The sequence below is a fragment of the Aquarana catesbeiana genome, linkage group LG13 (genome assembly GCF_042186555.1).
Source record: "Aquarana catesbeiana isolate 2022-GZ linkage group LG13, ASM4218655v1, whole genome shotgun sequence".
NCBI lineage: Eukaryota > Metazoa > Chordata > Amphibia > Anura > Ranidae > Aquarana > Aquarana catesbeiana.
The window spans coordinates 67,403,970-67,431,947 of NC_133336.1; the positions used below are offsets into that span (position 1 = coordinate 67,403,970).

General features: G+C 43.1%; 1 protein-coding gene across 3 annotated transcripts in view; it reads left to right on the plus strand.

Annotated features, from left to right (window-relative positions):
* Positions 1–27,339, plus strand: part of LOC141117403 (potassium channel, subfamily K, member 16-like) — a 165,774-nt gene extending 138,435 nt beyond the window's left edge. For all 3 annotated transcript variants that reach the window (XM_073610256.1, XM_073610258.1, XM_073610259.1), the window contains 4 exons: positions 7,904–8,033; positions 19,394–19,560; positions 21,116–21,290; positions 24,159–27,339. In XM_073610256.1, the coding sequence (XP_073466357.1) occupies positions 7,904–8,033; positions 19,394–19,560; positions 21,116–21,290; positions 24,159–24,400 (714 nt within the window). In that variant the 3' untranslated portion in view covers positions 24,401–27,339. The remainder of the gene's footprint in view (positions 1–7,903; positions 8,034–19,393; positions 19,561–21,115; positions 21,291–24,158) is intronic.
* Positions 27,340–27,978: the final 639 nt, after the last annotated feature.

Sequence of the window (27,978 nt, forward strand, 5' to 3'; positions counted from 1 at the left end):
CTACCATCTTAGCATGGGACATTGTATTATTCATTCTGTGAATTGTTTCTGCTAGTACCAACGTAGGAGATTTCCATGCCTTGGCCACTGTTTGTTTTGCAGCCGTTATTAGTTGGATCATAAGTTTGAAAGTAAAGTTAAATATGGATCTGGTTGTATTATTTTTTTAAATATTTTAGATGCAATCACAAAGACTTCCTTCCAGAAGGTTTGGATTGCTGGGCACGTCCACCATATGTGTAAATGTGTGCCTATTTCTGGGCATCCTCGAAAACAAAGAGCTGAGGTATTAGGTGAATATTTTGCCACTCTAGCGGGTACAAGGTACCAGCGAGTTAGGACTTTATAATTTGTCTCCAGTGCTAAGATGTTGGGTGAAGATGGCTTAGATGTGAGCCATATGTTAGACCAGTCCGTGTCTTCTAAAGTTCGTCCCAGGTCCTCCTCCCACCTCTGAACGTAAGAGGGTCTATTAAGATTTGCTACTCCATATAATTGATTATAAAGTGATGAAATTGTACCTTTAGCAAATGGATCTTTTGTACAGATTGATTCAAAAATGGATAATTGGGATAATGGTGTATCCTCCTTTAGGAATGGTGTATAGAAATGTTTAATCTAATATCTAAATATCTCAGAGTTTGGTAGTTCATATTTTTCTCTAAGCGATGGGAATGAAAGGAATGATTTAGATGCTATGAAGTCATTTAGTGTCTGAATGCCTGATGTTGTCCAAGCTTTAAAAGAATTTGGGTAGATCCATGCCGGATAAAAGGCCGGATTTCTGATAAAAGAAAGGAGAGGATTGTGTGGAGATTGTAACTGATATTTGGTTTTTAGTTTATCCCAGAGAGATAAGAAGTGTTTAGTTATGGGATTATGAATTTTAAAGCGGTCTTTAGGATCAAGCCATAACAAGTTTGATATTAATAGAGGGTCATTTTCTGAAGCCTCTATAAATACCCATAATGGGATTTCCTGTTTTGCATGGTATTTGGACAGACTGGCCAAATGTGCTGCTCTGTAGTAGTTAGTAAAATTAGGGTATCCCAGGCCTCCTTTATTTTTGGGAAGATGTAGTGTGTGTATAGGTATACGTGGTTTAGAAGAGCCCCATATAAACGAAGTTGCTCTTTTTTGTACTATTCTCAAAAAATAGGAAGGAATTGGAATAGGGAGGACTCTGAATAGATAAAGCAATTTGGGTAGAATAGTCATTTTGATTGCATTAATCTTCCCTATCCAGGATAAAGGAAGTTGCGACCATTGTTTTATTAGATTTGTGATCTGTCTTAATACAGGAGGATAATTGGTTGAGAATAAGTCAGAATGAGATGCTGTTAAATGAATTCCAAGATATGGGATTGATTTTTCTGCCCATGTGAATGGGAGTGCAGCCCTAGCCGGGATCAATTCCATGTTTGTGAGCGAAATATTAAGCACTAGGCATTTCTTAGGATTAATCATAAGGCCGGATAGGGCTGCAAATCCATCAAGAGCTGGTATTAAGTTAGGACCAGAGACCTGTGGTGATGATAGAAAAAGTAATATATCGTCTGCAAATATACATAATTTGTGTGTAATACCTCCTACTTCAATGCCAGTTATAGTTTGGTTTGTTCGGATGTATTGGGCCATGGGTTCGAGTATAAGGGCAAATAATAAGGGAGATAATGGGCAACCCTGTCGGGTACCTCTTTCGATATTAAAGGCATCAGATTTGTATCCAGCATATTTTATATAGGCTTTGGGTTTGTTATATAATGCTTTGATCCATGTTAAAAAGTGGGGTCCAAAACCCCATTTTTGTAATGAATATTGCATATATTGCCAGGATACTGTATCAAATGCCCTCTTAATATCGAGAGATAGAAAACATAAAGCGATTTTCCGTTTTTTAGCAATATGTGCCAATAACACTGCCCTGCGTATATTATCGCCTGCCTGTCTATTTGGCATGAAGCCTACTTGATCTCTATGTATTAATTTTCCTATAATGCTATTGAGGCGTTTTGCTATTATTTTTGCTAATAATTTAATATCAAGGTTTAACAGAGAGGCTGATAATTCACACAGGAAGTATCATCAGAAAGGGGTTTTGGGATCATACAAACAATTGCCATGAATGTTTCTTGCTGAAAAGAATGTCCTTCTAGAAGTTTGTTTAAAAGTTTCAGTGAGAATGGGAGAGAGTATTTCTGAGAATGTTTTATAGTATAAAGCCGAGTAGCCGTCTGGGCCTGGTCTTTTGTTAAGTTTTAGGTCTTTTATGGCGTTAGCAACTTCATCTATAGTTATAGGCTCATCCAAACTGCTTTTTTGATTCTGAGACAACTCAGGTAAGGTTATTTTTGAGAAGAAGGATTCAGCCTCTGTAGGATTAAATTCATTGTTTGTCTTGTATAAAGTGAGTGAAATTTATGGACTATTTTAACTGGATTACAAGTATAAGCATTTTTTGATAATTTCAAACGTATTGGTTTGAAAGATTTGTTAGTTGAATTTAATGCCCGTGCCAAATATGTGCCTGGTTTGTTTGTATTCATGTAGAAATTGTGTTTGGAACGTTTGAGGGATTTATCAGCTGACTCAGTGAGAAATAGATCGTATTCCAATCTAGATTTTTCCAGATGAGATTTTGTACTCTGAGATGGATTATCTTGGAATGATATGTAGGCTGCATTAAAATTGAGTTCTAGCTTTTTTGCTAGATTTTTGCGTTCCCGTTTAAATCGTGCCATTTGTCTTTGTATTGTACCACGCAAGACAGGCTTATGAGCTTCCCACAGTGTTATTGGGGAAATGTCTGTTGTATTATTAATTGTTATGTATTCCTTTAAAGCTTGTTCAATGGCCATCTGATGTAGTGGGTGTTTGAGCATTATGTCCGGTAAGTACCACGTTGGGTCATGCGCTTTTGGTATGGCTGAGGCTATAGTAGTGTATACTGCATTATGGTCAGACCACGGAATCGGAATTATATCTGATGCAATAATTTCTGGTATCATTCCTATTGTTAGAAAAATATGATCTATTCTGGTGAAGGTTTGATGAGGGTGCGAGAAATAAGTGAATTTCTTTTTCATTGGGTTACTTTCTCTCCACGAATCTACCAGATTGTATTTGGAAAGAAGTTGAGGAAAAGGTAATCTAGAGGTTATTTTAGATGGTGTAAAAGGTGATTTATCTAGAAATGGGAGGAGGACCTGGTTCGAATCCCCGCACATTATCACTGTTCCTATTTTGTGTGTATTAATCACTTGTAATATATGTGAGAGGAATGGTGTAGGTTGTTTGTTAGGAGCGTAGTAGGAAATCACCGTGATTGCTGTATCCATTATATAACCCATGAGTATCAGGTATCTACCTTCTGGGTCTTTAATTTCTGATGATAAGGTGAATGGTGTGGATCGGTGAAATGCAATTAGAGTACCCCTTTGTTTGGTACAGGCAGAAGCCGTGTAAATTTGTTGATAAAAAGGAGAAATATATTTTGGAGTAGAATCTTTGGTGAAGTGTGTTTCTTGGATGCATACTATGTGAGCCTTCTTGTTATGGAAAGTACGGAAGGCTTTGGTCCTTTTTTGAGGGACATTTATTCCCTGAACATTCAGGGAAAGTATATTCAGTGGTGCCATGGTAACAGATCAAATAGTTTTGACTTAATTTTTGTTATGCAGAGCTGACTGCGCAGATCAACCTGTGTGGACTGAAGAGATGAAAAGATAGGAAAGAAACCAGTGAATTCTGGAGTAAAGAGTAAACAAAAAACATATGAGATTAGATGATACATTGTATAAATTATTTTTTGCAAGTAATCACAATTTACCCGTGAAAAGAGAATAAATATCTCTCTCAGGGGAATAAGTGCCTTCGTCACACTCCCACATAATATGGTTGGGAGAATGAGGAGGGCTAATGGGGGTACACGGATCTTCCTCTTACAGGAGAGAAGTGCTATGTCAAAAGACATCAAAATGATGATTCATTAATTGGAGTGCAGAATATAATTTTTGTTGAAATTATTTATTCCAGGGTGGTTGTATATGGTTAGTTTTGCCCTAGGCTAAATAATTCAGTTAGAAAGGTACTGTTAATAACTTTGGTATTGATGAAGATGGTTTGAATTATTTTGGGATTTTAACCCTTTTAGAGTAAACAATTACATATTTTATTAATATGTAACTGTTTAGATATGTTAACTCATAAAATTGAGGTTGTATTGCTTCAGATTAGAATAAACAAAAACATAGTTCTAGGAACTAGTTAGGTAATAATATATTTGTTTTAAGAAAAGAAAGAAAAAGCTTCCATTACTTCTGGATTATTGAACATATTTGTCCTAAAAAGTAATAAATCTATTGTTATTACCTGAAAATATATAACTGAACAAGAATTTCCTTGTTTCACTTATATATTCTAAGGCTATATGAATCAGAAGTAATAAGAAATATAACTGGAATGTAACATGATCCCACACAGTGTGTGACTATCAGAATGCAGTTACATTCAGTTATAAATATAGGTTTTTTTTATAGAGAACCATCTCTTAGTATAATAAATGAAGAGATATCAGGAATTAGGATGTCAGTCCATTGAATCTTCTTGGTCCATGGATGATGTGGCATAACGGCCTCTTTTGTGAGAATGATGATTCCCATTTTGTTCTGATATTTTCTGGGTGCTGCCTGAAGGTGCCATTCTTCTGCGTGTGGGAGAGTTGCTGCTTGTGGGTTCTGTCAGATTTAATTTTAAAAGGGTTTGTTGTAGTTCATCTGCTGATCTGCTTCTGTAAATTGTACCTTGGTAGTTAAATCTGACTGAAAAGGGGAAGCCCCATTGATACATAATGTTGTGGCATTGCAGTTCCATTAGTTGGGGTTTCATGGATCGTCTTTTAGTAATAGTAAGTTGGGATAGGTCAGCAAAAATTTGATAATTGTGTCCTTGAAAATTAAGTTCCTTTTTTTTCTCTTGCAGCAATTAGTATTTGTTCTTTCGTTCTGTAATAATGAAATTTTGTGATTATATCACGTGGGGGTCCATCTTTCTTTTTGGCTGTGAGGGCTCTGTGTACTCTGTCCAGTTCTAAACGTTCAATAGGGATATCTGGCTTTAGTTCTTGTAATAGAGCAGTAATAGTAGATTGCAGGTCTGTCACAGTTTCAGGTATTCCCCTTATGCGCAAGTTTGAACGTCTGGCTCTATTTTCGTAATCTTCGAGCTTAGTTTGAAGTATTAAATTCTCTTCTTTTAATTGTTCCAATTCTGTTATATTTTCTTGGGTTGTAATTTCAATTTCATCCATTTTTATTTCTAAGGCTGCGGTGCGGTTTCCCAGCTCTCTTATTTCTTTGGTTAGGCTTTTTGTTATTTGGTCTGAGGTTTGTTTTAAAGCCTTATGAAGCATCTTTTCAAATTGTAATAATATTACTGGGGATACTGAGGAGGCTTGTGGAGAAGTTTGTGAGAGGATTTGTTCTGTATCTGACTCAAATGGAGAGTCTTGCTGTGACATTTTCTGTCTGTGAGAGCGCCCTGGTGCTGTATATTGTGAGGTGACTGGAGCTGCTTTAGTTGCAGTGAGTGCCTGTGAGCTCTTTGTGAGGTGATTTTTATTTCTGCCACGGTTTCCTCCCAGTACCATATTTCCTGCCCAAACTTTCACAGTTTGTTCCCTGGGGCAAAAAGGTTCAAATGGATACCTTTTGAGCCTGCAGGCTCTGTTTTGTCCTTCTCTTCTCTCCTCAGCGGTGTGGAGCTCTAACAATGCATGTCTGCCCTGCTAGACTCCGCGCATGCACCCCCCACAATTAAAACTTTTTACCTGCTGCACTTAGAGGGCGCTGTTCTTTGTCCTTCAGCATTAAATTGAACCTATTGCTTTAACCCCACATAGGAAAGCACACATTTGCTTAAACAAAACTCTTTAATGGATTAGGACCCCTTAATGTTTACATTGGAGTCTGTCCCTGTTGAATAGATTCACCTTCTCTATTTCTCCTGCTGACCATTGCCACTAAGTTACAGTGATGCAAAAAACAAATTTTGGAGTTGACACCAGAACAAGAGCTAAGGGTTATTCTTCAATGAGTGCAACTGTTCCATTCCCAAACTGTCTAAAAGGGAAATTCCCCTCACTTGGTTGCTGTGGTGGCAGTTACACCATTGAAAAAGGCTTCTTTGTTCAAGTGTGCCAAAGCCTGTCTAAATGTCTATATACTGTATAGCCCTGCTTGAAGACCTCCATGATTTCCAATAGGACTCAATTCTTATACTGCAGTGACCTGTGTTTTACTGCATTGGAAGAATGCAGGCCACCACAAGGTAACAAAGTGAACAATTGTTTTCTATGTGTCCTGCTCACACCGCAATGCAGGTGTGCGATGCATTAAAATGCTACTTGTAAGCATTTCAACACAACACTCGTAAATACTTGTAAATGCACAGCAACGCAAATCTATTTGGGGGGGGGGGGGGGCTTCTTATTTTCCCATTACAAGGCAGTCATGTTGGAGAGGAAGTGGAGCATGTGCAGTGGTAAGCTAACTAGTGAGGTGTCTCAATGGCAGTTTATAGAAATAGACAAGTGACATTGCAAGTCCTGCTATATGGTCCAAAACTGCCCTTTGTGTGAGCAGTGGATGCACACAATAATGATATTTGGCTTGCCTCACTCTCCGCTTCCGCCTTCTCCTACTCAATGGCAATAATTAGGGCTGTTACTCAATACATCCAATTTGCCAATCTCCAAAACACAGATGTCTCTCTCTTTCTTCCTCACATCTTTTTTTCAACCCGCAAACAAGAAAAAGATGTAATGTTGGAGGAAATAGCCTGCAAAATGCACAGCAATTTAATAAAAATGTGTGTCAATGGAAGGCAATGCACAGCTCAGTGATTGGACATGGGCAGCGACGGACGCAATGTCGTTCTGATCATTCTGAGGAGAGGCAGACCGCCATTCTGCCAGAGGGGAAAATGGAGATCTTGTGTTTCTGCCAAGCAGAAACACTGATCTGTTTTCCTTTAGTCAAAGCACATGCCCCCACAGTTAGCACCCCCTAGGGACACAATTAACCCTTTGATTGCCCCTGATGTTAACCCCTTCCCTGCCAATGACATTTGTACAGTCCTTTTTTTTTTTTTTTTTTTTTTTTTTTAAGCACTGATCACTGTATTGGTGTTACTGGTCCCCAAAAAGTGTCACTTTTGCCCGCCGCAATCCCACTAAAAATCACTGATTGCCGCCATTACTAGTAAAAATAAATAAATAAACATTCCAGAAATATGTCCCCTAGTTTGTAGACACCAACTTTTGCGCTAACTAATCAATAAACGCTTATTGGAATTTTTGTTACCAAAATTATGTATCAAAATACATATTGGCCTAAATTGATGAATAAATTAGATTTTTTTTTTTTTTTTTTACTCCTTTTTATAGCACAAAAAATAAAAAAAACAGAGGTGATCAAATGCCACCAAAAGAAATCTCTATTTGTGGGGTAAAAAAATGATCTCAATATTATTTTTTTTTTTTTTTTTTGGTACAGAGTCGCATGACCGGGCAATTGTCAGTTAAAGCAACGCAGTGCCATTTCGAAAAAAATGGCCTGGTCATGCAGGGGGTAAAACCTTTCGGGACTGAAGTGCATGTATGTTTGTTTGAACAGGCCCTTAGCACAAGGATAAAGTACTTCTATTTTGACTGGATACAGACTTTGTTTATTTTAGCTGAGTGACTGTGATTTCATTAAATTCAATTGAAAATAACTTCCTTTTTAAAAAAAAAAAAAAAAAAAAGTACCCTTTATCCTGACATAGTAGCCTTGTGAATTGAGCCTATAGAGTATCAGAACCGTTAACTTGCAGTGCATGTCACTAAAATGTGTTTTTAAATCAGGTTGTTACAGAAGCAGTTAAACAGGGGATAAATCCTCTTGAGCGTCTAGAGAACAGCACCCGAATCCACCACACTAACTGGGATTTTGGCAGTGCCTTCTTTTTTGCTGGGACAGTGGTTACCACCATAGGTAAGATCTGCAATTTTTGTTGCTGCATTTTTTTTTTTTTTCATTGGTACTATCATTTAAAGAGGAACTGCAGTCTGCTCACATAATTTGTCATAAAAACATCTTTGCCATTCTGAAGCTTCCCTCCAACCACTTTGCATTTTAATTTATATATACTGTGATTCTGTACTTGTCAAATATGCTGCAGAAATCTCCCTCCACTAAGTCTGGCTACAGCCATTTTAAATGTGGGCAGCTGAAGCGGCTGCCTGTTCTCTTCCTGAATTTAAACACACACACAGGCACACCTCCAGTTCTGTAGCTCTCATTGGCCCTCTTATGACTCATCCCCCTCCTTTCCTGGCAAACTCACGAGAGTGAGAGAGCGAGCTGTGCATGATGTCATAAGCCTAGGCTAATGACCAGACAAACAGGAAGTGGGCTGTATAAGGTATTTACTGGCCAAAAAACGTTTTACTATCCAAAGTTAAAACAACAAGGGCAGAAGATTTAATAGATGGAAAGTTGAAAAAATGACTGAAGGTCCACTTTAATTGCTATTTTCCAGTCTATTTGTCATTTTAAATAAATAATCGGCCCATATAAGTGATATGGTGATGTGTGCATATTTAGTTAGGGTCACACTTTGCGCAGCTCAGTGTGCATTTACGGCACTGCTCTGTGCCAAGATGAAGTGACTCTCATGCAGATATGATGGAGTGATGTCATCACAGCCAAGAAATCCAATCTGGAAGGAAGACCAGGCGAAGATGAACGTGCCCGTGATCAGCGAGAATGGTGACAGCTCAACGCTGGAGGGCTTTTACATGTAAGTCTGTCATAGTATGCACCGCATATTCGCATACTAACAGATTATGGTATAAACCACCAAGGGGGCCTGCTTTTATTTAAAAAAAAATATAATATATATTATTTTTATTGGCACTTCTCTGCCAATCCCTTCACTGGCTTCCCCCTACCCCACCGTATAAAATTTAAAATGCTAACCACAACATACAAGGCCATCCACAACATCGCCCCCCAGCTACATCACCAACCTCATCTGCAGATATCGCCCAAAACGTTCCCTCCGCTCCTCCCAGGACCTCCTGCTCTTTAGCTCCCTTGTTACCTCCTCTCATGCTTGCCTTCAGGACTTCTCCAGAGCCTCTCCTATCCTCTGGAATTCCCTGCCCCGGTATATCTGATCAGCCCCTAACCTGTCCACCTTTAGGAGATCCCTGAAAACTCACTTATTCAGGGAAGCCTATCCCACACCCACCTAACAACTGTCCCTGAGCTACCCCCCATCAAATCATTCCCTGCATCTATTACCTTTTGTACCACCACCCCCTCCATTTAGCATGTAAGCTCTATGAGCAGGACCCTTCTGTCCCTTCTGTATTGAACTGTACTGTAATTGTTCTGTCCCCCCTCTAGATTGTAAAGCGCTGCGTAAACTGTTGGCGCTATATAAATCGTGAATAATAATAATAATAACTGAGTTACCATGTCCGATGATGCACTCTATCCTGCCGCTGCTCATATTAATATACACATCAGCTAACCTTGTTAATGAGCGGGAGACCTATTCCTGTCCCATATGGGGACTTTTCTCCAAGCTGATAATCTCTGACTCCCCAATACAATGCAAGGAGTGAGAAGGAGACTGCTGCTGCGATATTAACTCTCCTGTTCCTTCTTTTTGTTACTCTCCTGGCTTGTCCCCCCATTTGTCCATATCCAGTTCTGCATATTTGTTTTCTACTCTATATATACCCTTATGAACTGCTGTAAAGAATGTGCCCCCAGTAATACCTGGGTGAAAAACTCCTTCCGCAGGGAGAACTTTTTTTTTTTTAATTTTTACATTACACACCATTTGCTGAGCAGGCAGCACAGCTGCTGAAAAGTCTGTGAACGCTCCCTGCTGTGCTTCCCGGACGCCCTGTTGGTGCATTGCCTCCCAAAGACTAATAGTCCATGCCTTGTTTGGGGTATAAAACGCACCCAAGTTTTGGGGGTTGCGTGGGGTGGGGGAGAAAGGGTTTTGTTCAACGGTACAGTATCAGTTACTTCTGTGATGCATATGGTCATATGTTAAGATTATTTCTGCTACGGAAGGTAGAGGTGATGACACTGTTTAGACGCAATGTTTGGGTGTCTGCTCTTGTTCCTGGGCCTTGGTGGAGATCTGGACGAGGATGGAGGTGTAACCAATTTTCCCTTCCCACGATGGCCACCCTGAGAGTGATATCCTGGAATGTGCGGGGGCTAAATTCCAAATTCAAGAGATCCTTGGTATGGTGGTATTTCTTCATTCATGAAGAAATACCACCCGCACATCTGTATACTCCAGGAGACTCACCTCATGGGGTCCAGAATACTCTCCCTCAAAAAGCCCTGGGTGGGATCCTACTTCCACTTGACAAATTCACAAGGCACTTCCCTTTTGTACTACTGGATCTCCGCCTGGACCCAGGCGGACAATATGTAATTATACATGCTATATGTGATACGTTGGATTTAGTGATCGTGGGTCTGTATGTGCCACCACCGGCAACTATGGTAGTCTTACATAAAATACAGGCTATTGTTGCTAACTATCCTACATCTAATATGATTTTGGCAGGTGACTTTAATATTATCCCTAATCCCAGTATCGACAAAATGAGCCCTGGCCGGATGGCTGACTGTGTTGTCCCGGTGGGTGGAGCTATATGGTCTGCACGACACGTGGAGATGGAAATTCCCGCATGGTAGACAATACACATGTCACTCTGCAACTCATGTGGCACTGTCTCGCATTGATCTAATTTGTTAGCGACCCTTTGTTGTCCAGGGTGACTGCGATATCCCTTTTGTCGCGTGGAGTGTCGGACCATGCTCCGGTCATGCTGGTCCTCTGCACGGACTCGGCGGTCGGGGCGGGACATTGGAGACTTTCTATGTACTGGATCACAGATGAAAAAATTGGAACCACTAATGCTATCTGAACTTGGGGACTATTGGACCCATAATGGCCAATCGGCTCCCCCCAGCTGTGGCATGGGACGCGTTTAAAGCATATGCCAGAGGTAGATATCAATTCAACATCTCCAAAGCTAGGAAGGAAACCTAGATTAGAACTGTCAGCGGCGAGAAACGGGCTCTCCGATTGGAGACTCGATATGCAGAGTCCCCTGACCATGGTACGCATACAGAAATGCTTACTGCCTACAGAGAACTGGTGCTGCTGCACGCTGCTTCTTGCCAGCACTTCCTCCTCACTCAGACCCAGTGCATTTTTGAGCAGGGCGAACGATCAGGTAGGCTTTTGGCCTGCCTGGCAACTGAAAACCCCTGTATAGCGAATATTAGGGATGAAGATTGTACTTTTTGCTATCAGACCCTGTAACAATTAATGCCAGATTTGAGCAGTACTACCGGCATCTCTACACATCTAGAGCAACAAACTCTCTGGCAGAGCTAGAGTCGTTTCTTCACACAATAGAATTTCCGACCCTAACAAACGCGGCTAGTCAGGCCCTTGAGAGTCCCATTACACTGAAGGAGGTCCAGAGAGCTATTAAATCCTTGTAGGCAGGCAAGATCCCGGGCACTGATGGACTCCCTACGGAGTTTTACAAGACTAATTTGGAAATAGTAGGCCCATACTATCACTCCATGCTTACTAAAGCATTGGAGCAACGGTGCCTCCCGGCCTCTGTGATGGAAGCTGTGATCGTTGTGATACCTAAGCCCGGGAAGGACCCAGAGCTGTGTTCATCCTATCGGCCTATATCCTTGCTCAACGTAGACGCCAAAATCCTGACTAAGATCCTGGCCAATAGGTTGAACACAGTGATACTCTCCCTGATCCATGGCGATCAGACGGGGTTTATGACGGGCAAGGGCACAGACATAAATATTCGCAGACTCCACACCAATATTACAATCTTCCGAAAACCAAAACACTAGTGGGGCAGTGGCCTCCTTAGACACAGAGAAGGCCTTTGACTCGGTAGAGTGGGACTTCCTGTGGCAGGTAATGGCCAAATTTGGGTTTGGTTCTAAATTTGTTAGCTGGATCAAATTGCTGTATAGGTCGCCAGTAGCCCGTGTACGAGCCGGGGGTGCCCTCTCTCCGCCCTTTCCCCTATGTAGAGGGACGAGACAAGGATGCCCATTGTCCCCGGGGCTTTTTGCCCTGGCCATCGAGCCTACGGCTTTACTGCTCCGCTCAGCAACAGAAGTGAGGGGACTAGAGGTGGGACCACTAATAGAGCGTGTATCACTTTACGCAGATGATGCCCTATTGTATCTTGACGATGACTCTCATTCTCTAGTGGCGGCCCTGGCAATCATAGATAAATATGACAGCTTCTCCGGGGTTAAAATTAAAACTGGAATAAATCCAGCCTATTCCACATATCTGAACAGGCCCTCCTCGCGCCGAGTCTGCCCCCCCCCTGCGTAGAGTCACTAAGTTTAAATACCTTGGTATTGAAATCAGTAATGATTTGACGCAATATCTGACAACCTATACCCGGTTTTGCAAACCTTGATTTTAAAATGTCAGGCCTGGAAAACACTCCCCTTAACACCGGTGGGGAGGGTGAACCTATTAAAAATGACTTTTCTCCCTAAGTTATTATATATTTTCAGGAATTCCCCGGTCCCAATCCCGGCCTCCTTCTTTAAAAGACTAGATGGAGTAGTCTCCTCCTCCTTTATCTGGGGTGGGAAAACCCCCAGAATGGCGAAAAGCAAATTACAACTCGCTCTCTCCTCTGGAGGTCTGGCTTTACCGTGCTTCAGGAGGTACTACTGGGCGGCAGTGCTTGTCACTGTTCGCTGGTGGTTTAAACAGACCAGATCCAACCCTGCGGTAAATCTTGAGGCTGCTGTTATGGGCTCCTATTCTGCTCTAACCAATCTAGTTTACAGAGGAACTAAAGCTGCCCGGCAAGCAACTATCCCTATGCGTACCACGGTCCAGGTCTGGGAGAAGGTCACTGCGGCAGTGGGCACACCCAACACTATCTCCCCTCATACCCCATTATGGGACAACCCTAAACTCTCACACTTCAGATCTATTCCGGACCTCAACATCTGGGCTAGGTTTGGGATAGTGAAGATACAACAAATTATGCCTGCCGGGAGGCTGCTGCCCTTTCCAGAACTGCGTGCGGCGTATCAACTCCCTTCGTGGATGCTATTCCGCTATCTACAGTTGAAACACGCAGCGCAGGCGCAATTCCCTGGAGCAATCTCCATAGAACCACATATGATCGAGAGGTTTCTCATTTCCCGTGGGGTAGATAGAATACTATCCTCAATATACCTTCGGCTCACCTGTGGAGGCTCGGAAGGGGAATCCCCCTTACACCTGGTCTGGAGGATAGACATCCCCCAACCTGTCAGAGGAGGACTGGGAGATGGCACTACAGCAGTATATACCAACAGTAATCTCTGCTAGGGATAGATTTATTCAACTGAAGTGCACAGGGCCTACTATACACCCCAGAGACTAGCCCGAATATATCCTACACAATCAGAACTGTGCCCTAAATGTCAATGGACAACAGGAACATTCTTCCATGTTGTCTGGGATTGCCCTGTCATCCAGGAATACTGGAGAAGGGTGGTTGCGAAGATTAGCGCTGCTACCGACCTTCCAGTGTCAATGGACTCCAGGGTCCTCCTTCTAGGTATCACAGAATCTGTGACACATTCTACTCATGCCAAACTCCTGCTTTTCTATTTGGCTTTCTATGCCAGGAAGGTTCTCCTACAGCATTGGAAACTAGCGACCCAAACCCACGATGACCCAGTGGCAAACACTAGTGGACTCTGTGCTACCTCTGTACAAATTAATGTAAATGGGGCGCAAATGTCCCCAAAAATTCTACAGTCTGGAACTCATGGATCACTGCTAGATCGCTCACTGTATAGGGCTGTTAACGACTCTGTATAGGACAATACTGACCTAGCATGACTCTGCAACTTTGCTGCAAATCAGGAGGTGTCGCTCAATCTCAGTCTACCTAGGCCCCCTAGAGGCTACTGATATACTCCTGTTTACATGTTCCAGACTCTTATACCTCCTCTTATAGATCTCACTACCTCATTCTGTCTAAGGGAGCAGATGCCCCATCCTTTTACACTGCTCCTATCCTGAAGAGTAGATATGACGGATGCAATTGACACGTGAAGACCTAGATATGATCTTAACACCACTCAGAACCTTATAGACCCCCCCCCCCCCCCCAGTTTGTACTCGCTGAACTAAAATATCTTTAGTATTGGAAATACCTCACTCTGAGTCCCATCCTGGATTATATAATGACCAGCATCACCACTTGGCTTGTGAATGTTCCTGCAATTTTATTGCCATGACTACCACACTACTATGAAACTAAGCTGTACCGCCGTTTGTGCTACTGTCTTTGTATTTATTTTTGTTTTAATAAAACTTTTCTGTTTAAAAAAAAATAATTATTATTATATAATATATTTTTTGAAGCTGCTGGGTTGCTTTAGTTGAGATTTCTCTGCTGTAGTTCCTATCCATCTGTTAGTTTTAGGTGTTTCTGCCCATATTTGTTTTCCTGTGTTTTCTTCAGTTGCTTTCTTTATAAGTGTAGCAGAGGGCTGCAAGGGCTAAGCCATGACATTATCAATCACTACCTGTGCACTGGGAGCAAATGGGCAAGCTGGAATTCAATGCGCTACTGTGTCCCATTAGCAGGGGGAGTGGGGGTGCTGATGGCACCCAATCAACACTGAAGCTGGCCACAGTGGATGATGGGAGTTGAAGTCCAGATGGAGGATTATTTGGGCCTTCATTCCCCAATGGACTACATCTCCCAAAAGGGGTTGAGACACAGGAGGAAAGGAAAACGGTACCTTTCTAGGCTGTTCCGTGACCTACTTGGTCTGGCAGCTGTCTTCTCCCAATCCTCAGGATGCATGGGGATTTGGTAGCACCCGCTCTTCAAGTCCAGCATGCTAAACCATTTTGTCCCTGACAGGCTCTGCAAGGCATCTTCGATCCTTGGGGTGGTATATTGGTCAGGAACGTTCCTTCAATTCAGTGTCCAGTAGTCAATACACCGCCTCTGTGACCCATTCTTCTTCCGTACCACCACTATCGGAGAAGTGTATGGACTTCTTGACACTTGGATGATACCTGCTCACTTCAGTTCTGCCAGTTGTTCACGCAGGTCTTACAAATCCCCTAAAGGAATCCGTCAGACTCTTTCTCTAAATGGCTTATCATCTTGTAGACGTATCCGGGGTTTGGCGATCTTTGCATACCTCTCATCAAACTCACTCTTCGAGAATGCAGCCTGCCATCTCAGGAGCTAAGTCTTGGCTCTTTCTTTCCAATCAGGTGAGAAAAGAATGTTCTTCAACAGGGATCCTATTCTTTTCTCTCCCTCCAAATCAGACGGTGAGACTGGGGTGGCTGGATTCACCTGTCCCAGCAACATCCGAGCCGGCATCTTCACTGGCGAGGCCGTAATGTTGCGGACACTAACCGAGATCTTCCTCTCACTTCTTTGCAACGCTTTGGTTGAAACCACTTCGGGAATGCTCTACTCCCATGTCTTCTCTCTGTCCGTCTACTTTGAGGACAATGGAAGGGCCTGGTTGCTTCCACTTTAGCGTGATAGATTTTTGTAAACAGGCCACTTCACCAGGCTGTAACACCTTCTCACACTGGTCCAAGCACTAGACCTTTCCCACTCCTTTAGCTGGAGCCTTCTGTTTTTGTACCAGGTGTTGATAGGCTGGTCTCAACATGGAGTGCACACTTGTAGTTGAAGTGTCCGACTTCAGAACGAGGTGTCAACAGTCTTCTGACAAGATCAGTGTTGGTCCCTGTGAGATGAGAGAACTCTTACTGACCCCAATGGGTGAGGACAGACCACTGCCAAAGTGTCAAAGGTCTCAGCTTTCCCAGCCACGGAGGGATCGAAGGTCAGCTTGACTGGTATATAGCCATCATAGGGGAAGTTCTGAGTCCCACTGCCCCATTTCTCTAGCTCTTCCAACTTCTGCAATGGCAAGTGCTTGAGGGGTCTGTCCTAGTTCCTGTAGAGAAGGGTCACTTGAGCTCCAGTATCCAGAAGATGTAGATTCCCTCTACTTGGATGGGGACAACAGGAGAAGGTCTCGCCACCTTGTCAGGGAACTTGGAGGAAGTGGTGGCTTGTATCTGCGATCCTTACTAGCAGAAACTCTGATCCAGCTTAAGTCTATGCTGAGTTCTGGGAGTCTGGTGTGCACTGACGCCAGTCAGCATGTGTCAAAGGAAATGGGACACTGGGTCGCTCGGAGGCAACAATGGGAGTCCTCTGCAAGGGTTTGGACTTCCACCGCTGTCTCCTTGCGTCGTTTTTCCCAGAGCTAGCTAATATAGATGGGCTTCTGGTTGGCTCCTTCACCTCTGAAGTTTCCTGCTGGCTTCTGGTGCTGTGCTTCATGCTTCACTGGACACACCCTCAGATCTGGGTACTTCAAAATGCCACCATCTTGCTGAATGAATGAATGAATGATTTGTAAAGCGCTGCAAATGCGAACTGAATCGCCTCAAGGCGCTGATGCGTTGTGTTGTCAGCTTCATTAGAAGAGGTAAGTCTTGAGTTTTTTCCTGAATGCCAGATGGTTTTCTTCCTTGCTGGGTCCTTGGCAGGAGCGAGATGGGGTCCAAGGGCTGGGCACCAATCAAGACTTGTTGGGCATGGACCTCATCCACCTTCTGGGGGTCTAAACCTTTCTTCAACAAAATTTGGTGCATAATCTTGTCCAACCGTTTCATGTAGTCGGATAACGTCTCTCCCTCATTTTGGTAGGTGTGTTCCAACTTGTATGAGATCAGAAACCACTTCCGTACACCCAAACACATCCTGCAGAATGTTCAGATAGACCTGGGCGATACAATCTAGCTTGCTGAGCTTCAAATTGCGGATGGCTTCTGAGGCAGGCCCTCTTAAACGCTCTGTGATTCTGTTTCTTGTGGGTCTCAGGAAAGTCCCATTCATCCAAGGCCTCGTGGCCTGGTCCAGCCACTCTTCAAAATTGTCCTCCCCTGTAGGCACTGGCTGCCTTCCAGAAAAGGCCCTGAGTTTGCGATACCCAGTTCCAGAGTTGGTTTTCTGGCATTCTTACACAGTCTCCCAGGGCAGCAAAGAACTAAGGGCCAATCTTGTCCAGAGGGGTCGCAGAAGGGACATCTTCCCCTGTAGGCTTAACTTGGCTAGAACTGGCGGGACGCATGTCTTGTGTGTTTAGCTGGGTGAGACAGAACTCAGTCTTGTTAGCCTGTTGCACACTGGTGCCTTGGAAATTGTCTGGAATTGCTTGCTTCCATTCTAGCAGCGCGTAGGTCAGGGATATACAATTAGCGGACCTCCAGCTGTCGCAGAACTACAAGTCCCATGATGCATAGCAAGATTCTGACAGCCATAAGCATGACATCCAGAGGCAGAGGCATGATGGGACTTGTAGTTTTGCAACAGCTGGAGGTCCGCTAATTGCATATCCCTGGCGTAGGTGCAGGAGGTCCCATGGTCTGGTGTAATATCGATCACCCACACCTTCCTGTCTGGTGACAACGTCTTCACTGCCTGACTGATTTGTTCTTCAGTCCAGGTCTCCTCAGGGAACTCTATCAACACACTCGACTCTGAGTGGGCACCTTCTTCTCCACACCACTGGATAACAGCAGCAGGGTCCATCCTGGTGCTTTCAGGGATGCTGTCTGAAGAAGTTGACTGCAGAGTAGCAGGACAAGGCCTTGAAAATGTCTTCACCGGCAGTTGGAGCTCATAGAAAGCAAAAAATCCTCAGTCCAACGAAAGGAAATCACTAGGCAGCACAAGATTTGATATGACAGTAACAGTTTTTCTCTTTGCCTACAGTGTTCAAAAGCGGGTAGTGCGTCAGCAAAGTGGGCAGTTTTCCCTCTCGCCAGTCCTGCCACCAAAAGAGGGATGTCCTAGCAGGTAGTACTTCAGCGGCCCGCCTGGTCCCCTTGTGACTCGGTCACCTCTTGCCCTCAGCTGCATGGAGATGCACTGGAGGTCTTTCTGGTGGGACACCCGTCTCACAGCAATCTCTGGAACCGTCCCTGGCCCCTTTTTGGCAGGATGGCTTCCCAGAGGATCCCAGCAGTTCCCTTGGACACGTCTGTCTCCCTCTCTGCCTCATGGTGTCCTCCCATCAGAGTTCTCAAAATGGAGTCTTTAGCCAGTCCCTTCTTTTGCAGAGCAGGCTGGGATTTGTAGTTCCACCCCCTTTTGAAGATAATGAGGCAGTCTGGAGATGGGACTCCATGTCCCAGTGTGCGTCTCTGCTGCTGGTCTCCTAATTGGCTCCCTCTCCCTGCCAACAGGGACACAGGGGAGAGAGAGTGGGTAGAAGCCTGTGTGCGAGAACCGTTTGCATTACATTGGAGTCAGTAAGGAGAAAAATAGAGAGGGGAAAATCCCCCCCCCCCGCAGGAGCTGGCAGGCGTGCTCTCCCCGTGTGAAGAGCCTGTGTACATCCCAGCAGCGGCCAGCTTGGTAAAGTTGCCCACTACGAAAACACTAAAGCATAAGACCGAGGCTAAATAAACCCACCAATATAATCCCTGGTGGGCAGGGCGAAAACATGTCAGGGGTCATGGCCCGGGGAGCGACACTGGCTGAAGCTTTAACATACATATACATATACATATACATACATACACATTATATATATATATATATATATATATATATATATATATATATATATATATATATATATATATATATATATATATATATCTATCCATACCAGGATCAGCTATGGTGAGTGGCTGTCTTATGCTTTAAACGTTCTTCTCTCTCACTGGATGATTTTTCTTATGCTGGCAGTGCTACTATCCTGAGTGCAATCGGAGCCCTTCATCTCAGCCTGGAGCAGCACCATCAAGCACTCGTGACCTACACTAAAACTGTACTGCCAGGTGAATCAAGGTCCAGAGCCATGCTGAACCAGGACAGCAATGTGATTTTCATGCTGATTTTGTGGAATTTAGTAAGAGGGCCTTGTGGTCATAACATATAGCCACTAGAGGGGCTGAGCCCTTAGGAATTGACCAAACAGCTGTCGTATAGTCCGTTACTCCTTGCAGGCCTTACTGTGTCTTTTCTCATGTGCACCAGCAGTATTATTGGTCCCCAGTATTAGCTGGCTGAAGATCAAGGACTAAAGAAGGTCCATTTACAGCATGTGAACTTTTTGAGGATAGGTTATTGGTAAAAGAATCCTAAATAGTTGCTATGGGCCACAAGCTCAAATAAAAAAGTTTTTTCTTAAGAAAGCATTTTAAAATAAAACTTATTTTTCTTATTTCCTTTTAGGCTATGGGACAATTGCCCCCAGAACACCAGGTGGACAGATGTTCTGTGTGGCCTATGCACTATTTGGAATCCCCTTCAATATCATTTTTCTCAGTCACGTTGGTAAAAATCTCTCCCTTTGGTGTAAACGATTTGGAAAGTGTTTGGTAAAAGAAGGAATAAAAAAGGTGAATTATTTTATTTTTTTTTTCTACCTGTATTCCATCTTCCAATACTCCTTTACAATTTAAAAAAAGCAACAACACTATCCAAGGGATTTAGTCATATATTTATTTTTTATTTTTTGCAACTGTTATTGTCACAAGATTTTCAGGCCAAGAGCAATGTTTACATTTCAGCTATCAACATTTTCTTTCAGCAATTTTTGGGACAAACATGACTTGTGATATTGTGTTACAAATATTTTTTAAGCAATCCAAAAATAAAACAAAATAAACATGCATTTTTTTTTTTTCTACTTTGATCAGTGTTAAGTTAAAATGATTGCACTTTTTTAACGCGACACAAAAATAATTTAATGAACAAAATATAAAAGTTTAATTATTAGTGTTTAAAAAAATAAATAAAATATCAGGAAAATAATAGTTAAAGAAAAGGCGTTAATTCGGGTTGCTTGGGGTAAACTATAAGGGGTTTAATAGCAACAAATGTTTTTAAATTCCCTTATTTGCTCCACTCATTGAAGTGCAAAAGTGCTGCTAGGGTTCCTAAACACTCAGGACACGCTTGGCCATCTAGATTGAAATATTTGGTAAAAATACAATTAAAGTCACAAATTTTATAAACCAACTACAATTCCAACTACAAATGTGTGGGAAATTTGAGCTACTACTGGAGCTGAGAATGGATGTGCAAAATAACAAAAATACAACCGAATTTCAGTGCTACACTATATTGGTCTATAGGATTCTTCTTATGATGATGGCAACTGTTATTGCACAGAAGACCTAGGGCAGTGGTTCTCAACCCTGTCCTCAAGTACCCTCAAGAGGCCATGTTTGCAGGTTTTCCTTTATCTTGCACAAGTGCTTTAAATCAGATTCAATGGCTTGGTTATGTAGGAGAGCTATTTTATCTAAGAGAAATTCCCAAAACATGGCCTGTTGGGGGTACTTGTGGACAGGGTTGAGAACCACTGACCTAGGGCACACATTGGAAGACCTGGGGCACTTGCCTTGGGTGCCAGGTGTCACACAACGACCCTGCTGAAGAAAGAAGTGAAAAAGCCTTGTGTAAGTGTTGGGCTGTTATGACTGGGGGGGAAGAATTCTCTCCCTGCCCCCTCATGACAGTGCTGGGCGTTGGCTATTGGCTGCCCAAGCACCTATTGCTGCATTATGGGAGGAAAGAGTAACATTTTCCTTCGATACCCAGAGGTACTGGGCATTTCACAAATTTCTGTTAGGCAAATTGAGCAGTGAAGGGAAGTGAGTATAAGCAGTTATTACTACTAAAGTTAACATGTTTGTGTTTTTTTTTTTTTTTTTTATTATTTGTGCATAGGCATTTAAATAAATATCCATACACATTCTTAATTATTATATTTTATTGTATTTTCTATTTCCTGCATTATCTTGGGCCATTGTTGTGGCAGAACATCAGTGCATCTTAAAGGAAACTTGGAGCATGAAAATAAATGGGAGAGGTTGTTGCTGGCCTCCTGATTTCCTGTAATAAAAGCTTTTTTACAGTAATGATTAACAGCATTTTTTTTTCTCTTAGAAAACAGCAAAGGTCATGACAATCATATTTTTCCTTGTGATGGGAATTATTGTATTTCTTGGAATCCCACCGCTGGTATTTATAACCACTGAGAGTTGGTCATATGAGGAAGGATTATATTATGCCTTCATTACATTGAGCACCATCGGCTTTGGGGATTTCGTAGTAGGATCTGGTATGTAACCTTTTCGCAATTAATCAGCGACACACTTTAAGGAGAAACTGTCACCTTGAACATTCAGCACAACATAACAGTGTCTTCAGAGGACATTCCCAATACACTTCATACTTACCTGTGTTCCCTCGCAGCTCCTTGTTTCTTTGAAGGCAGTAATTAAATTAGCTATTTACAAAGACCGAGATACTGTCATAGGGGAGCAGCTCACATTTTCCTACCCCCCCCCTCATATTCCCAGAAGTGATGGGTATTGCCCACTGCAAAGTGCTGAGAGGGAGCACTGGTAGGAGGAGGAGGTTCTCCTAGCCCTGTCTGCAGTCCCTTCTGCGGGAAGGTGTATGTGACACAGTACCTTCCATGCTGTGCGCAGAATCCGTTCTCATAGCGCGGTGGTCACGGAGCTGCTCCAGCCAGCAGGTCTCCTGTTGTCTCTGGGTGCACCTCCTGCCCGTCCGTCCTAATCTCTGGTCAGCCTGTCCAGATAGGTCTTCGACGCTCTTCTCCCTACTCTGGGGGCCAGGCAATCGGTTCTGGCCCCCCTCGTGGCTCTTCATCTCCACCGCCTCCTGGAGTCCTCGGCCGCATGCTGTCCCGCTCCCTGAACCTGCTGCCACTCTGTCTTCATGTTCACCCAGGGCAGCACCTGATTGGTCAGGCTGCCCTTGGGTCCACAGAGTGCCGGAGGGGGAGGTGGAGGCAGTAGCGCTGCCATAGAGATCACCATGCACGGAGACGTGAGCAGCGGCAGCTGAAAAAAGCCCCACGTCAGCTCGCGCTTGCCAATAATTTAAATGGAGCCAAGTGGTAGAACTTGTTCCGGCACTTGGCTCTGCTCCAGGACATAGATCCGTTTCCGGGAAGGTTCCGGCCAATCCGGGACAGTTGGGAGGTATGCATCCAGGTAGTGGAGTGGAGCATCATGGGAAATGTAGTTCCAAAACATCTGGGGTGCCAAGGTTCGCCATCACTGGTATATACTATAGTGTATATGGAAGTCCTCAGCTAGTTGTGCTGAATATTCCTGGGCATTCCATATTTTACCATTTCCCCCCTCAATAAAAAACAAACAAAAACAAGGCTTATGGACTGTTTTATGTGTCTGAGAGATGGATGTTGGGCTGGGCAGGGTGATGGTGAACCATAACATTCAGCAATCCCTACGGGGGCATGGCTACACTGCTTTCTGAACTCCACTATACACCAGAAAAAAAATTACTTCACTATGACCTGCATTTACAGCTCCTTCATAAAATGCAGGCCAGGGTGTGGGACTTGTTATGGTATGTTACAGAGTTATCTCTGCTTAACATTGCAGAGGGAACCCCCTGTGATTGCAGGGAAGGCAGATCACATGACTTTGACCGATCATGTGACCATGCTCTATTCTTGGCCTTTTTTTTTTCCCCCTTCATTTTAATTTGTGCTCATTTTGTTAAGAAAAATAAGATGGCCAGCACAAAGATTTTACCACAGGTAATAGACATTGCAGTGGCCATTTTCCTTGGGATACAGGTAAGTATACATCTGGGGCATGGGAGGGTGGACTATTTTTAGGTTGGGGGGAAGAAGGGAGCAGAAAAAAGATAAGTACATTTCCTTTAAAAGTTCCCTTGTCCTTAAAGACTTAACCAGTCAATGTAGGGTTGCTACCCTGTAGCCTGAAGGGTGAAGATTAACTATTAAAAAAAAAAATTATAGCAGTTGACAGTAAAATTTAATAATTGTATTCAGCTTATGAATCTTTATTTCCCAGGCCTTTTATGTTTCTCCAAACTGCCTTACACCCCAAGCCCCAGCAGAAGTGACAATGATTAGGGTTGTCCCGATACCGAGCATTTGCGCGAGCGCTTGTACTCGCACAAATGCTCCCGATGCCTTAGCCGATACCTGGCTGGGATGGGAGAGACAGGAAGTTAGAGGGCGGAGCTGAGAGCAGAGCGGCGAGCGAGTCCTCTGAGTACCTCCGAGCAGGTAGTACAGAGTGCAGGGCACAGCTGCATCATCGGATCGGCGACTGGAGCCGTCACATTCGGTAATGGAAGTGACGCTCCGTGTTGCAGTTACACCATCAGTGTAACTGAAAATTCTGACGCCCTTCTTGGTACACCCTGCACTCGGCCACAGTATGCCAGCAGCGGACATCTTGTTACACCCAGCCCATATAGTTCGGGCTTTATTGAGGCTGAGTGCAAGGTGTACCAAGATGGGCGTTGCAGAGGCAGCATAAAAAAAATTAATCTTCTTGTGCCCATAAGTGTCAGCCATCAACCAGTGCTCATCAGTGACATCTGTTAGTGCCAGCCATCAGTGCGTGCCACCTATCAGTGCTGCATAATCAGTGCCACCTATTAGTGCTCATCAGTGTGTGCCACCTAGCAGTTTCAGCCATTAGTGTGTGCCACCTATCAGTGCCCATTAGTGCTACATGACATTAAAAAGAAAGGTATCGGTACTTGTACTCGGTCTTAAAAAAGTGGTATCGGGACAACCCTAGTTGGGACATATTTATAACACTGACAGGAATACATAGTAATCTTATATTTGAGAGGCCCAAAAGCACTTTGTAGATAGTGTCTTCCTGGTTACTGACAGATTTTGTGCCAAAGAAAAGCTGGCCCTCTCAACCCTACATCTTGGTAACCATTTGTAATATTCACATCCCCTTTACACAGTCTTCCTTACTAACTACTGACCTTCCACTTTTATTTTGTGGGAAGGCTTAGTCCTTAATGTCCTCCTCTGGCGAATGTTGTATTTTTTAAAAAAAAAAAAAAAAAAAAAGAGGGGAGGGGATAGCACTGGCCTGGGCTGAGTTTGAAATTGGGATTAATTTCTCCAACTGACATAATTTTTTCTTCTTTGTAGGACAGCGGTGCAAAAAGCCATTTGAAGGGTTCCGTGCCTTGGTGTGTTTCTGGATCATATTTGGTCTTGCGTGGCTTTCTCTTCTGATTAACCTGCTGATTTCACTTTTAGAGGATACCGAAAAGAAAATACTTAAAGATCTACGCAAGAAAGTACAACACAGGAAAGAAAGAAGCCAGGAGAATGCATTACAAGAGTTGGTCCAAAAGCCTGTACCCAAACATGAAACCAGTGTGATTTGATTAGGGTGATTTTAGTATGTGCTGTATTGTGTATCTAACAAATTTCAAAAGTCTAACCTTTGATGCTTACCGCTGAACTACAATGCGGTGCTTACCGCTGAACTACAAGACAAGTTGTTGCTTCCATCAGGACAATGCTTCAGCATACATAGTTTGTTTCTTTGGCTGTCATCATTGAAAATGTGTTTAGAACTCGTGAAATCTGTCACCTACTGACCAGACCTTGCCCTCGGGTGCTTTAACTATTCCTAAGACTGAAAAATCACTTGTAAGGAAGGAATTTCGGAAGTGATGATGAAATCATGGATAATATTAGAGTGAGTTGAGGAGAGCTTGGTTATAATGTATCCAAACCCAAGAACAGAAATGCAATTTTTTTATCTTCCCAGTCCTCAGATATGGTGGCTGCATTACTTTTTTTTCTTAATTTTGTTTCCCCCCTAAAGCCCCTTTCACATGGAGCAAACTCCATCTAGTGCAGGGATATGCAATTAGCGGACCTCCAGCTGTTGCAAAACTACAAGTCCTATCATGCCTCTGGCGGCCTGGATCGGATTGGATGCCAGGGGGGTGTCAGGGGACACATGATGGATGGTCCAATCGGGTCCGCCTGCAAAACGGACAAGCGGACCCAATCGGAACATACGTATTTTACCTTGGAGACCCTGTTGAATTCACAGTTCCAGTCCTAGTCCCCATCTTCATAACATAGGTGGAGGTATTCTGTAGTCCACAGAGATAGTAATGCAACTGCTAAAGAACGCAGCCCAGGCAAAAAGCACAGCATGTTATCGGCTTATCAGATTTCTGGGAAGATCAAAAGGTCTTTGTTCATTGTTAGGCCTGGAATGCAGAAGACCTGCATTCCAGGCATTAAACTCTGAACGCCTAGGGCCGTAAACATGAGTACCACCCCTGTTCAACTTTAGCCTGCCAAAGACTTTGACAGGCTGTAGTGTTGGATGCTGCACCTGTCCCTCCTGGGTGCGCTAAAAGGCCATGAGGGTTGCACAGCAGACAAACCTGGCCCTTTAATACAAGGATTCTTAGGGTTTGCCACATATCTTTAACCACTTGCTTACTGGCAGGGCTGCCATCAGGGGGTACAGGCAGCACTCATGTAAGGGGCCGAACATCCCAAGGGGCCCGTCTGGCCAGGGCCCACTCCCCCTACAGCAGCACATAAATATAACGGTCACCTGCATGGCCGCTATCCTGCTCCCGCTATAGAGAAGGAGAAAGGGAATCCTCCGTTGCCTATCACTTTCACTAGCCCCCCCCCCTCCCCCTCGTTCGCTCGCTCGCTATAGAGAAGAGGAAAAAAGTATTATCATATAATACAGCAAGCCTGAGTGAGCCTGCACTGCCTTTCTGACTAGCGGATCCCCTCTCCCACCCCAGCAGGTGATCGCAGCCAGCACTCGCTCTTTCTTCCCTTGCTGCTGTGAGGTTAGTTTGCAATATGATTGGCCGGGACATGGACAGGGGGTGTGGTCAGCAGTGAATGTGCACCCAGACCTATCAGGTCTGGGTGCACATTCATGAAAATGAACCCAAAGAATATGACTCCATTACACTCCATCCTGAACTGAAAAAAGACCTGGCAAATTATTGAAGAAAACTTTGATCTCAATGTCCTTCCAGCAAAGCAAAAAACTATTACACTATTACACTTGTAATATGGGAAAGTTCCCCCAGGTGGCTTTAAAGCAGCAATACAAGAAAATCCAAAAGGAAAAATTAAAAATTGTATAAAAGTATTTTATTTGGGAACATATGAAGGTCAATGGCATTTAGGGGATAACAAAAACATTCCACATTACAGAAATGCAAACACAAAAACAAAATTACAGCATCACATATCATTGGTCTGTAGTGATCCCATATTATATTATTTGTTTTGGGGTGTACAGCCCCTATACCTCTCCTATGTGTCTTTCCCATGCTAGAACTATTACTCTTGAAGGCAACTTCTACCAAACAGTATTAGGTGTGATATATATTACATTCTGACTGTACAACCTGTGTACAGTATATTCTCCTTTAGATTTACTATTGCTATGTATTAACAAGATAGTACCTAAAGAACGCATTGGCAGGTTAAAGGAGATTTTCGTTTACATTCTAACATGTGCAGTTATTATGTTGATTATGGCGCTTCGACTATTGTAGCAGTCAGGGATTCGGCTGTAGAACAATCAACCAGAACAATTTACTTCTTTGTTTTTGTTTTGGACTGTACAGACAGGGATTAGAACTACCATTCGGTTCTATTGTCTACATCTGTGTTGGCAGACCCTCATTTTATGTCTGGTGTGCACAGCATACTTGTATATTTTGGCATACTTGCCTATTAAAGTGCCTCTCCCCCAGCACTGGCAACTTCAAGCTTGCAGTTGCTGTTCCATCCTCCACCACTGCCATCTGCACTGGCGCTTCTTTAGGGTCTTGGTTCACTTCTCTTTGGGCATTGGGCAACCACTGATAAAGTAACTCATGCACATTTGCTGTACCATTACATTGTCCCCGACGCCTGACTCCATTCCTGGTATCTTAGAGAGGCCCGGAATGTACACAGCACAAAATGAAAAAAGTTGCTGGAAGATACAAATTTTTTTGACAGGAATGACTATCTAAAAAAGTTTTACCTCCTAGCAATTTTTCATTCATGAGTTTAGTTCCACATTAAAAACTTAGAGGTGAGGTGGTCTTGTATTGATTATAAAACTAATTAAAAGATGCAGATAGAATTAATGGAGGGATACACTGAAATTCATAGGCAGCTACTTCTTTTAAATGGGCCAGTGTAACTTTATATATTTTAATTCTTATGTTTGTACCTGTTATTTCACTTTGTTGTCTATTTTTATACTTCATTAAAAAATATTTTTGGAACTGTGAGGTGTTTTTGCTTATAGCAGGATTCTGGCCAGAAATGACAAGATAAAAAATAAATAACCCATTAAAAGATAAAATAAACAAAACCTGTCTATTACTGCAACTCAGCTACATTCCAGAGCTTTCTGCCCAATGTACTTTTTCTGTCGCTAGATGCCCTCGGTCTGATGGCCAGCATCATTCAAGAGGAACTGCAGTCTACTCACATAATTTGTAATAAAAACATCTTTGCTATTCTGAAGCTTCCAACCACTTTGCATAATATTTTATATATACTGTGATTCTGTACTTCCCATATATGCAGAAATCTCCCTCCGCTGAATCTGGTTGCATCCATTTTAACTGTGGGCAGCTGAAGCTGCTGCCTGTTCATTCCTGGATTTACAGACACACAGATGCACACCTCCAGCCCTGCCTCTCTCATTGGCCCTCTTATGACTCATCACCCCTCCCATCCTGGCAAACTCTCATGAGAGTGAGTGAAAGAGAGCTGTGCATGATGTCATAAGCCTAGGCTTTTTACCAGGCATGAAACAAGAAGTGGGCTGTATAAGGTATTTACTGGCAGAAAAAAAATGCTTTACTATCCAAAGTTAAAACAACAAGGGCAGAGCATTTAGTAGATGGAAAGATGAAAAAATGACTGAAGGTACACTTTCAACTCGCTTCCTGTGAAACCC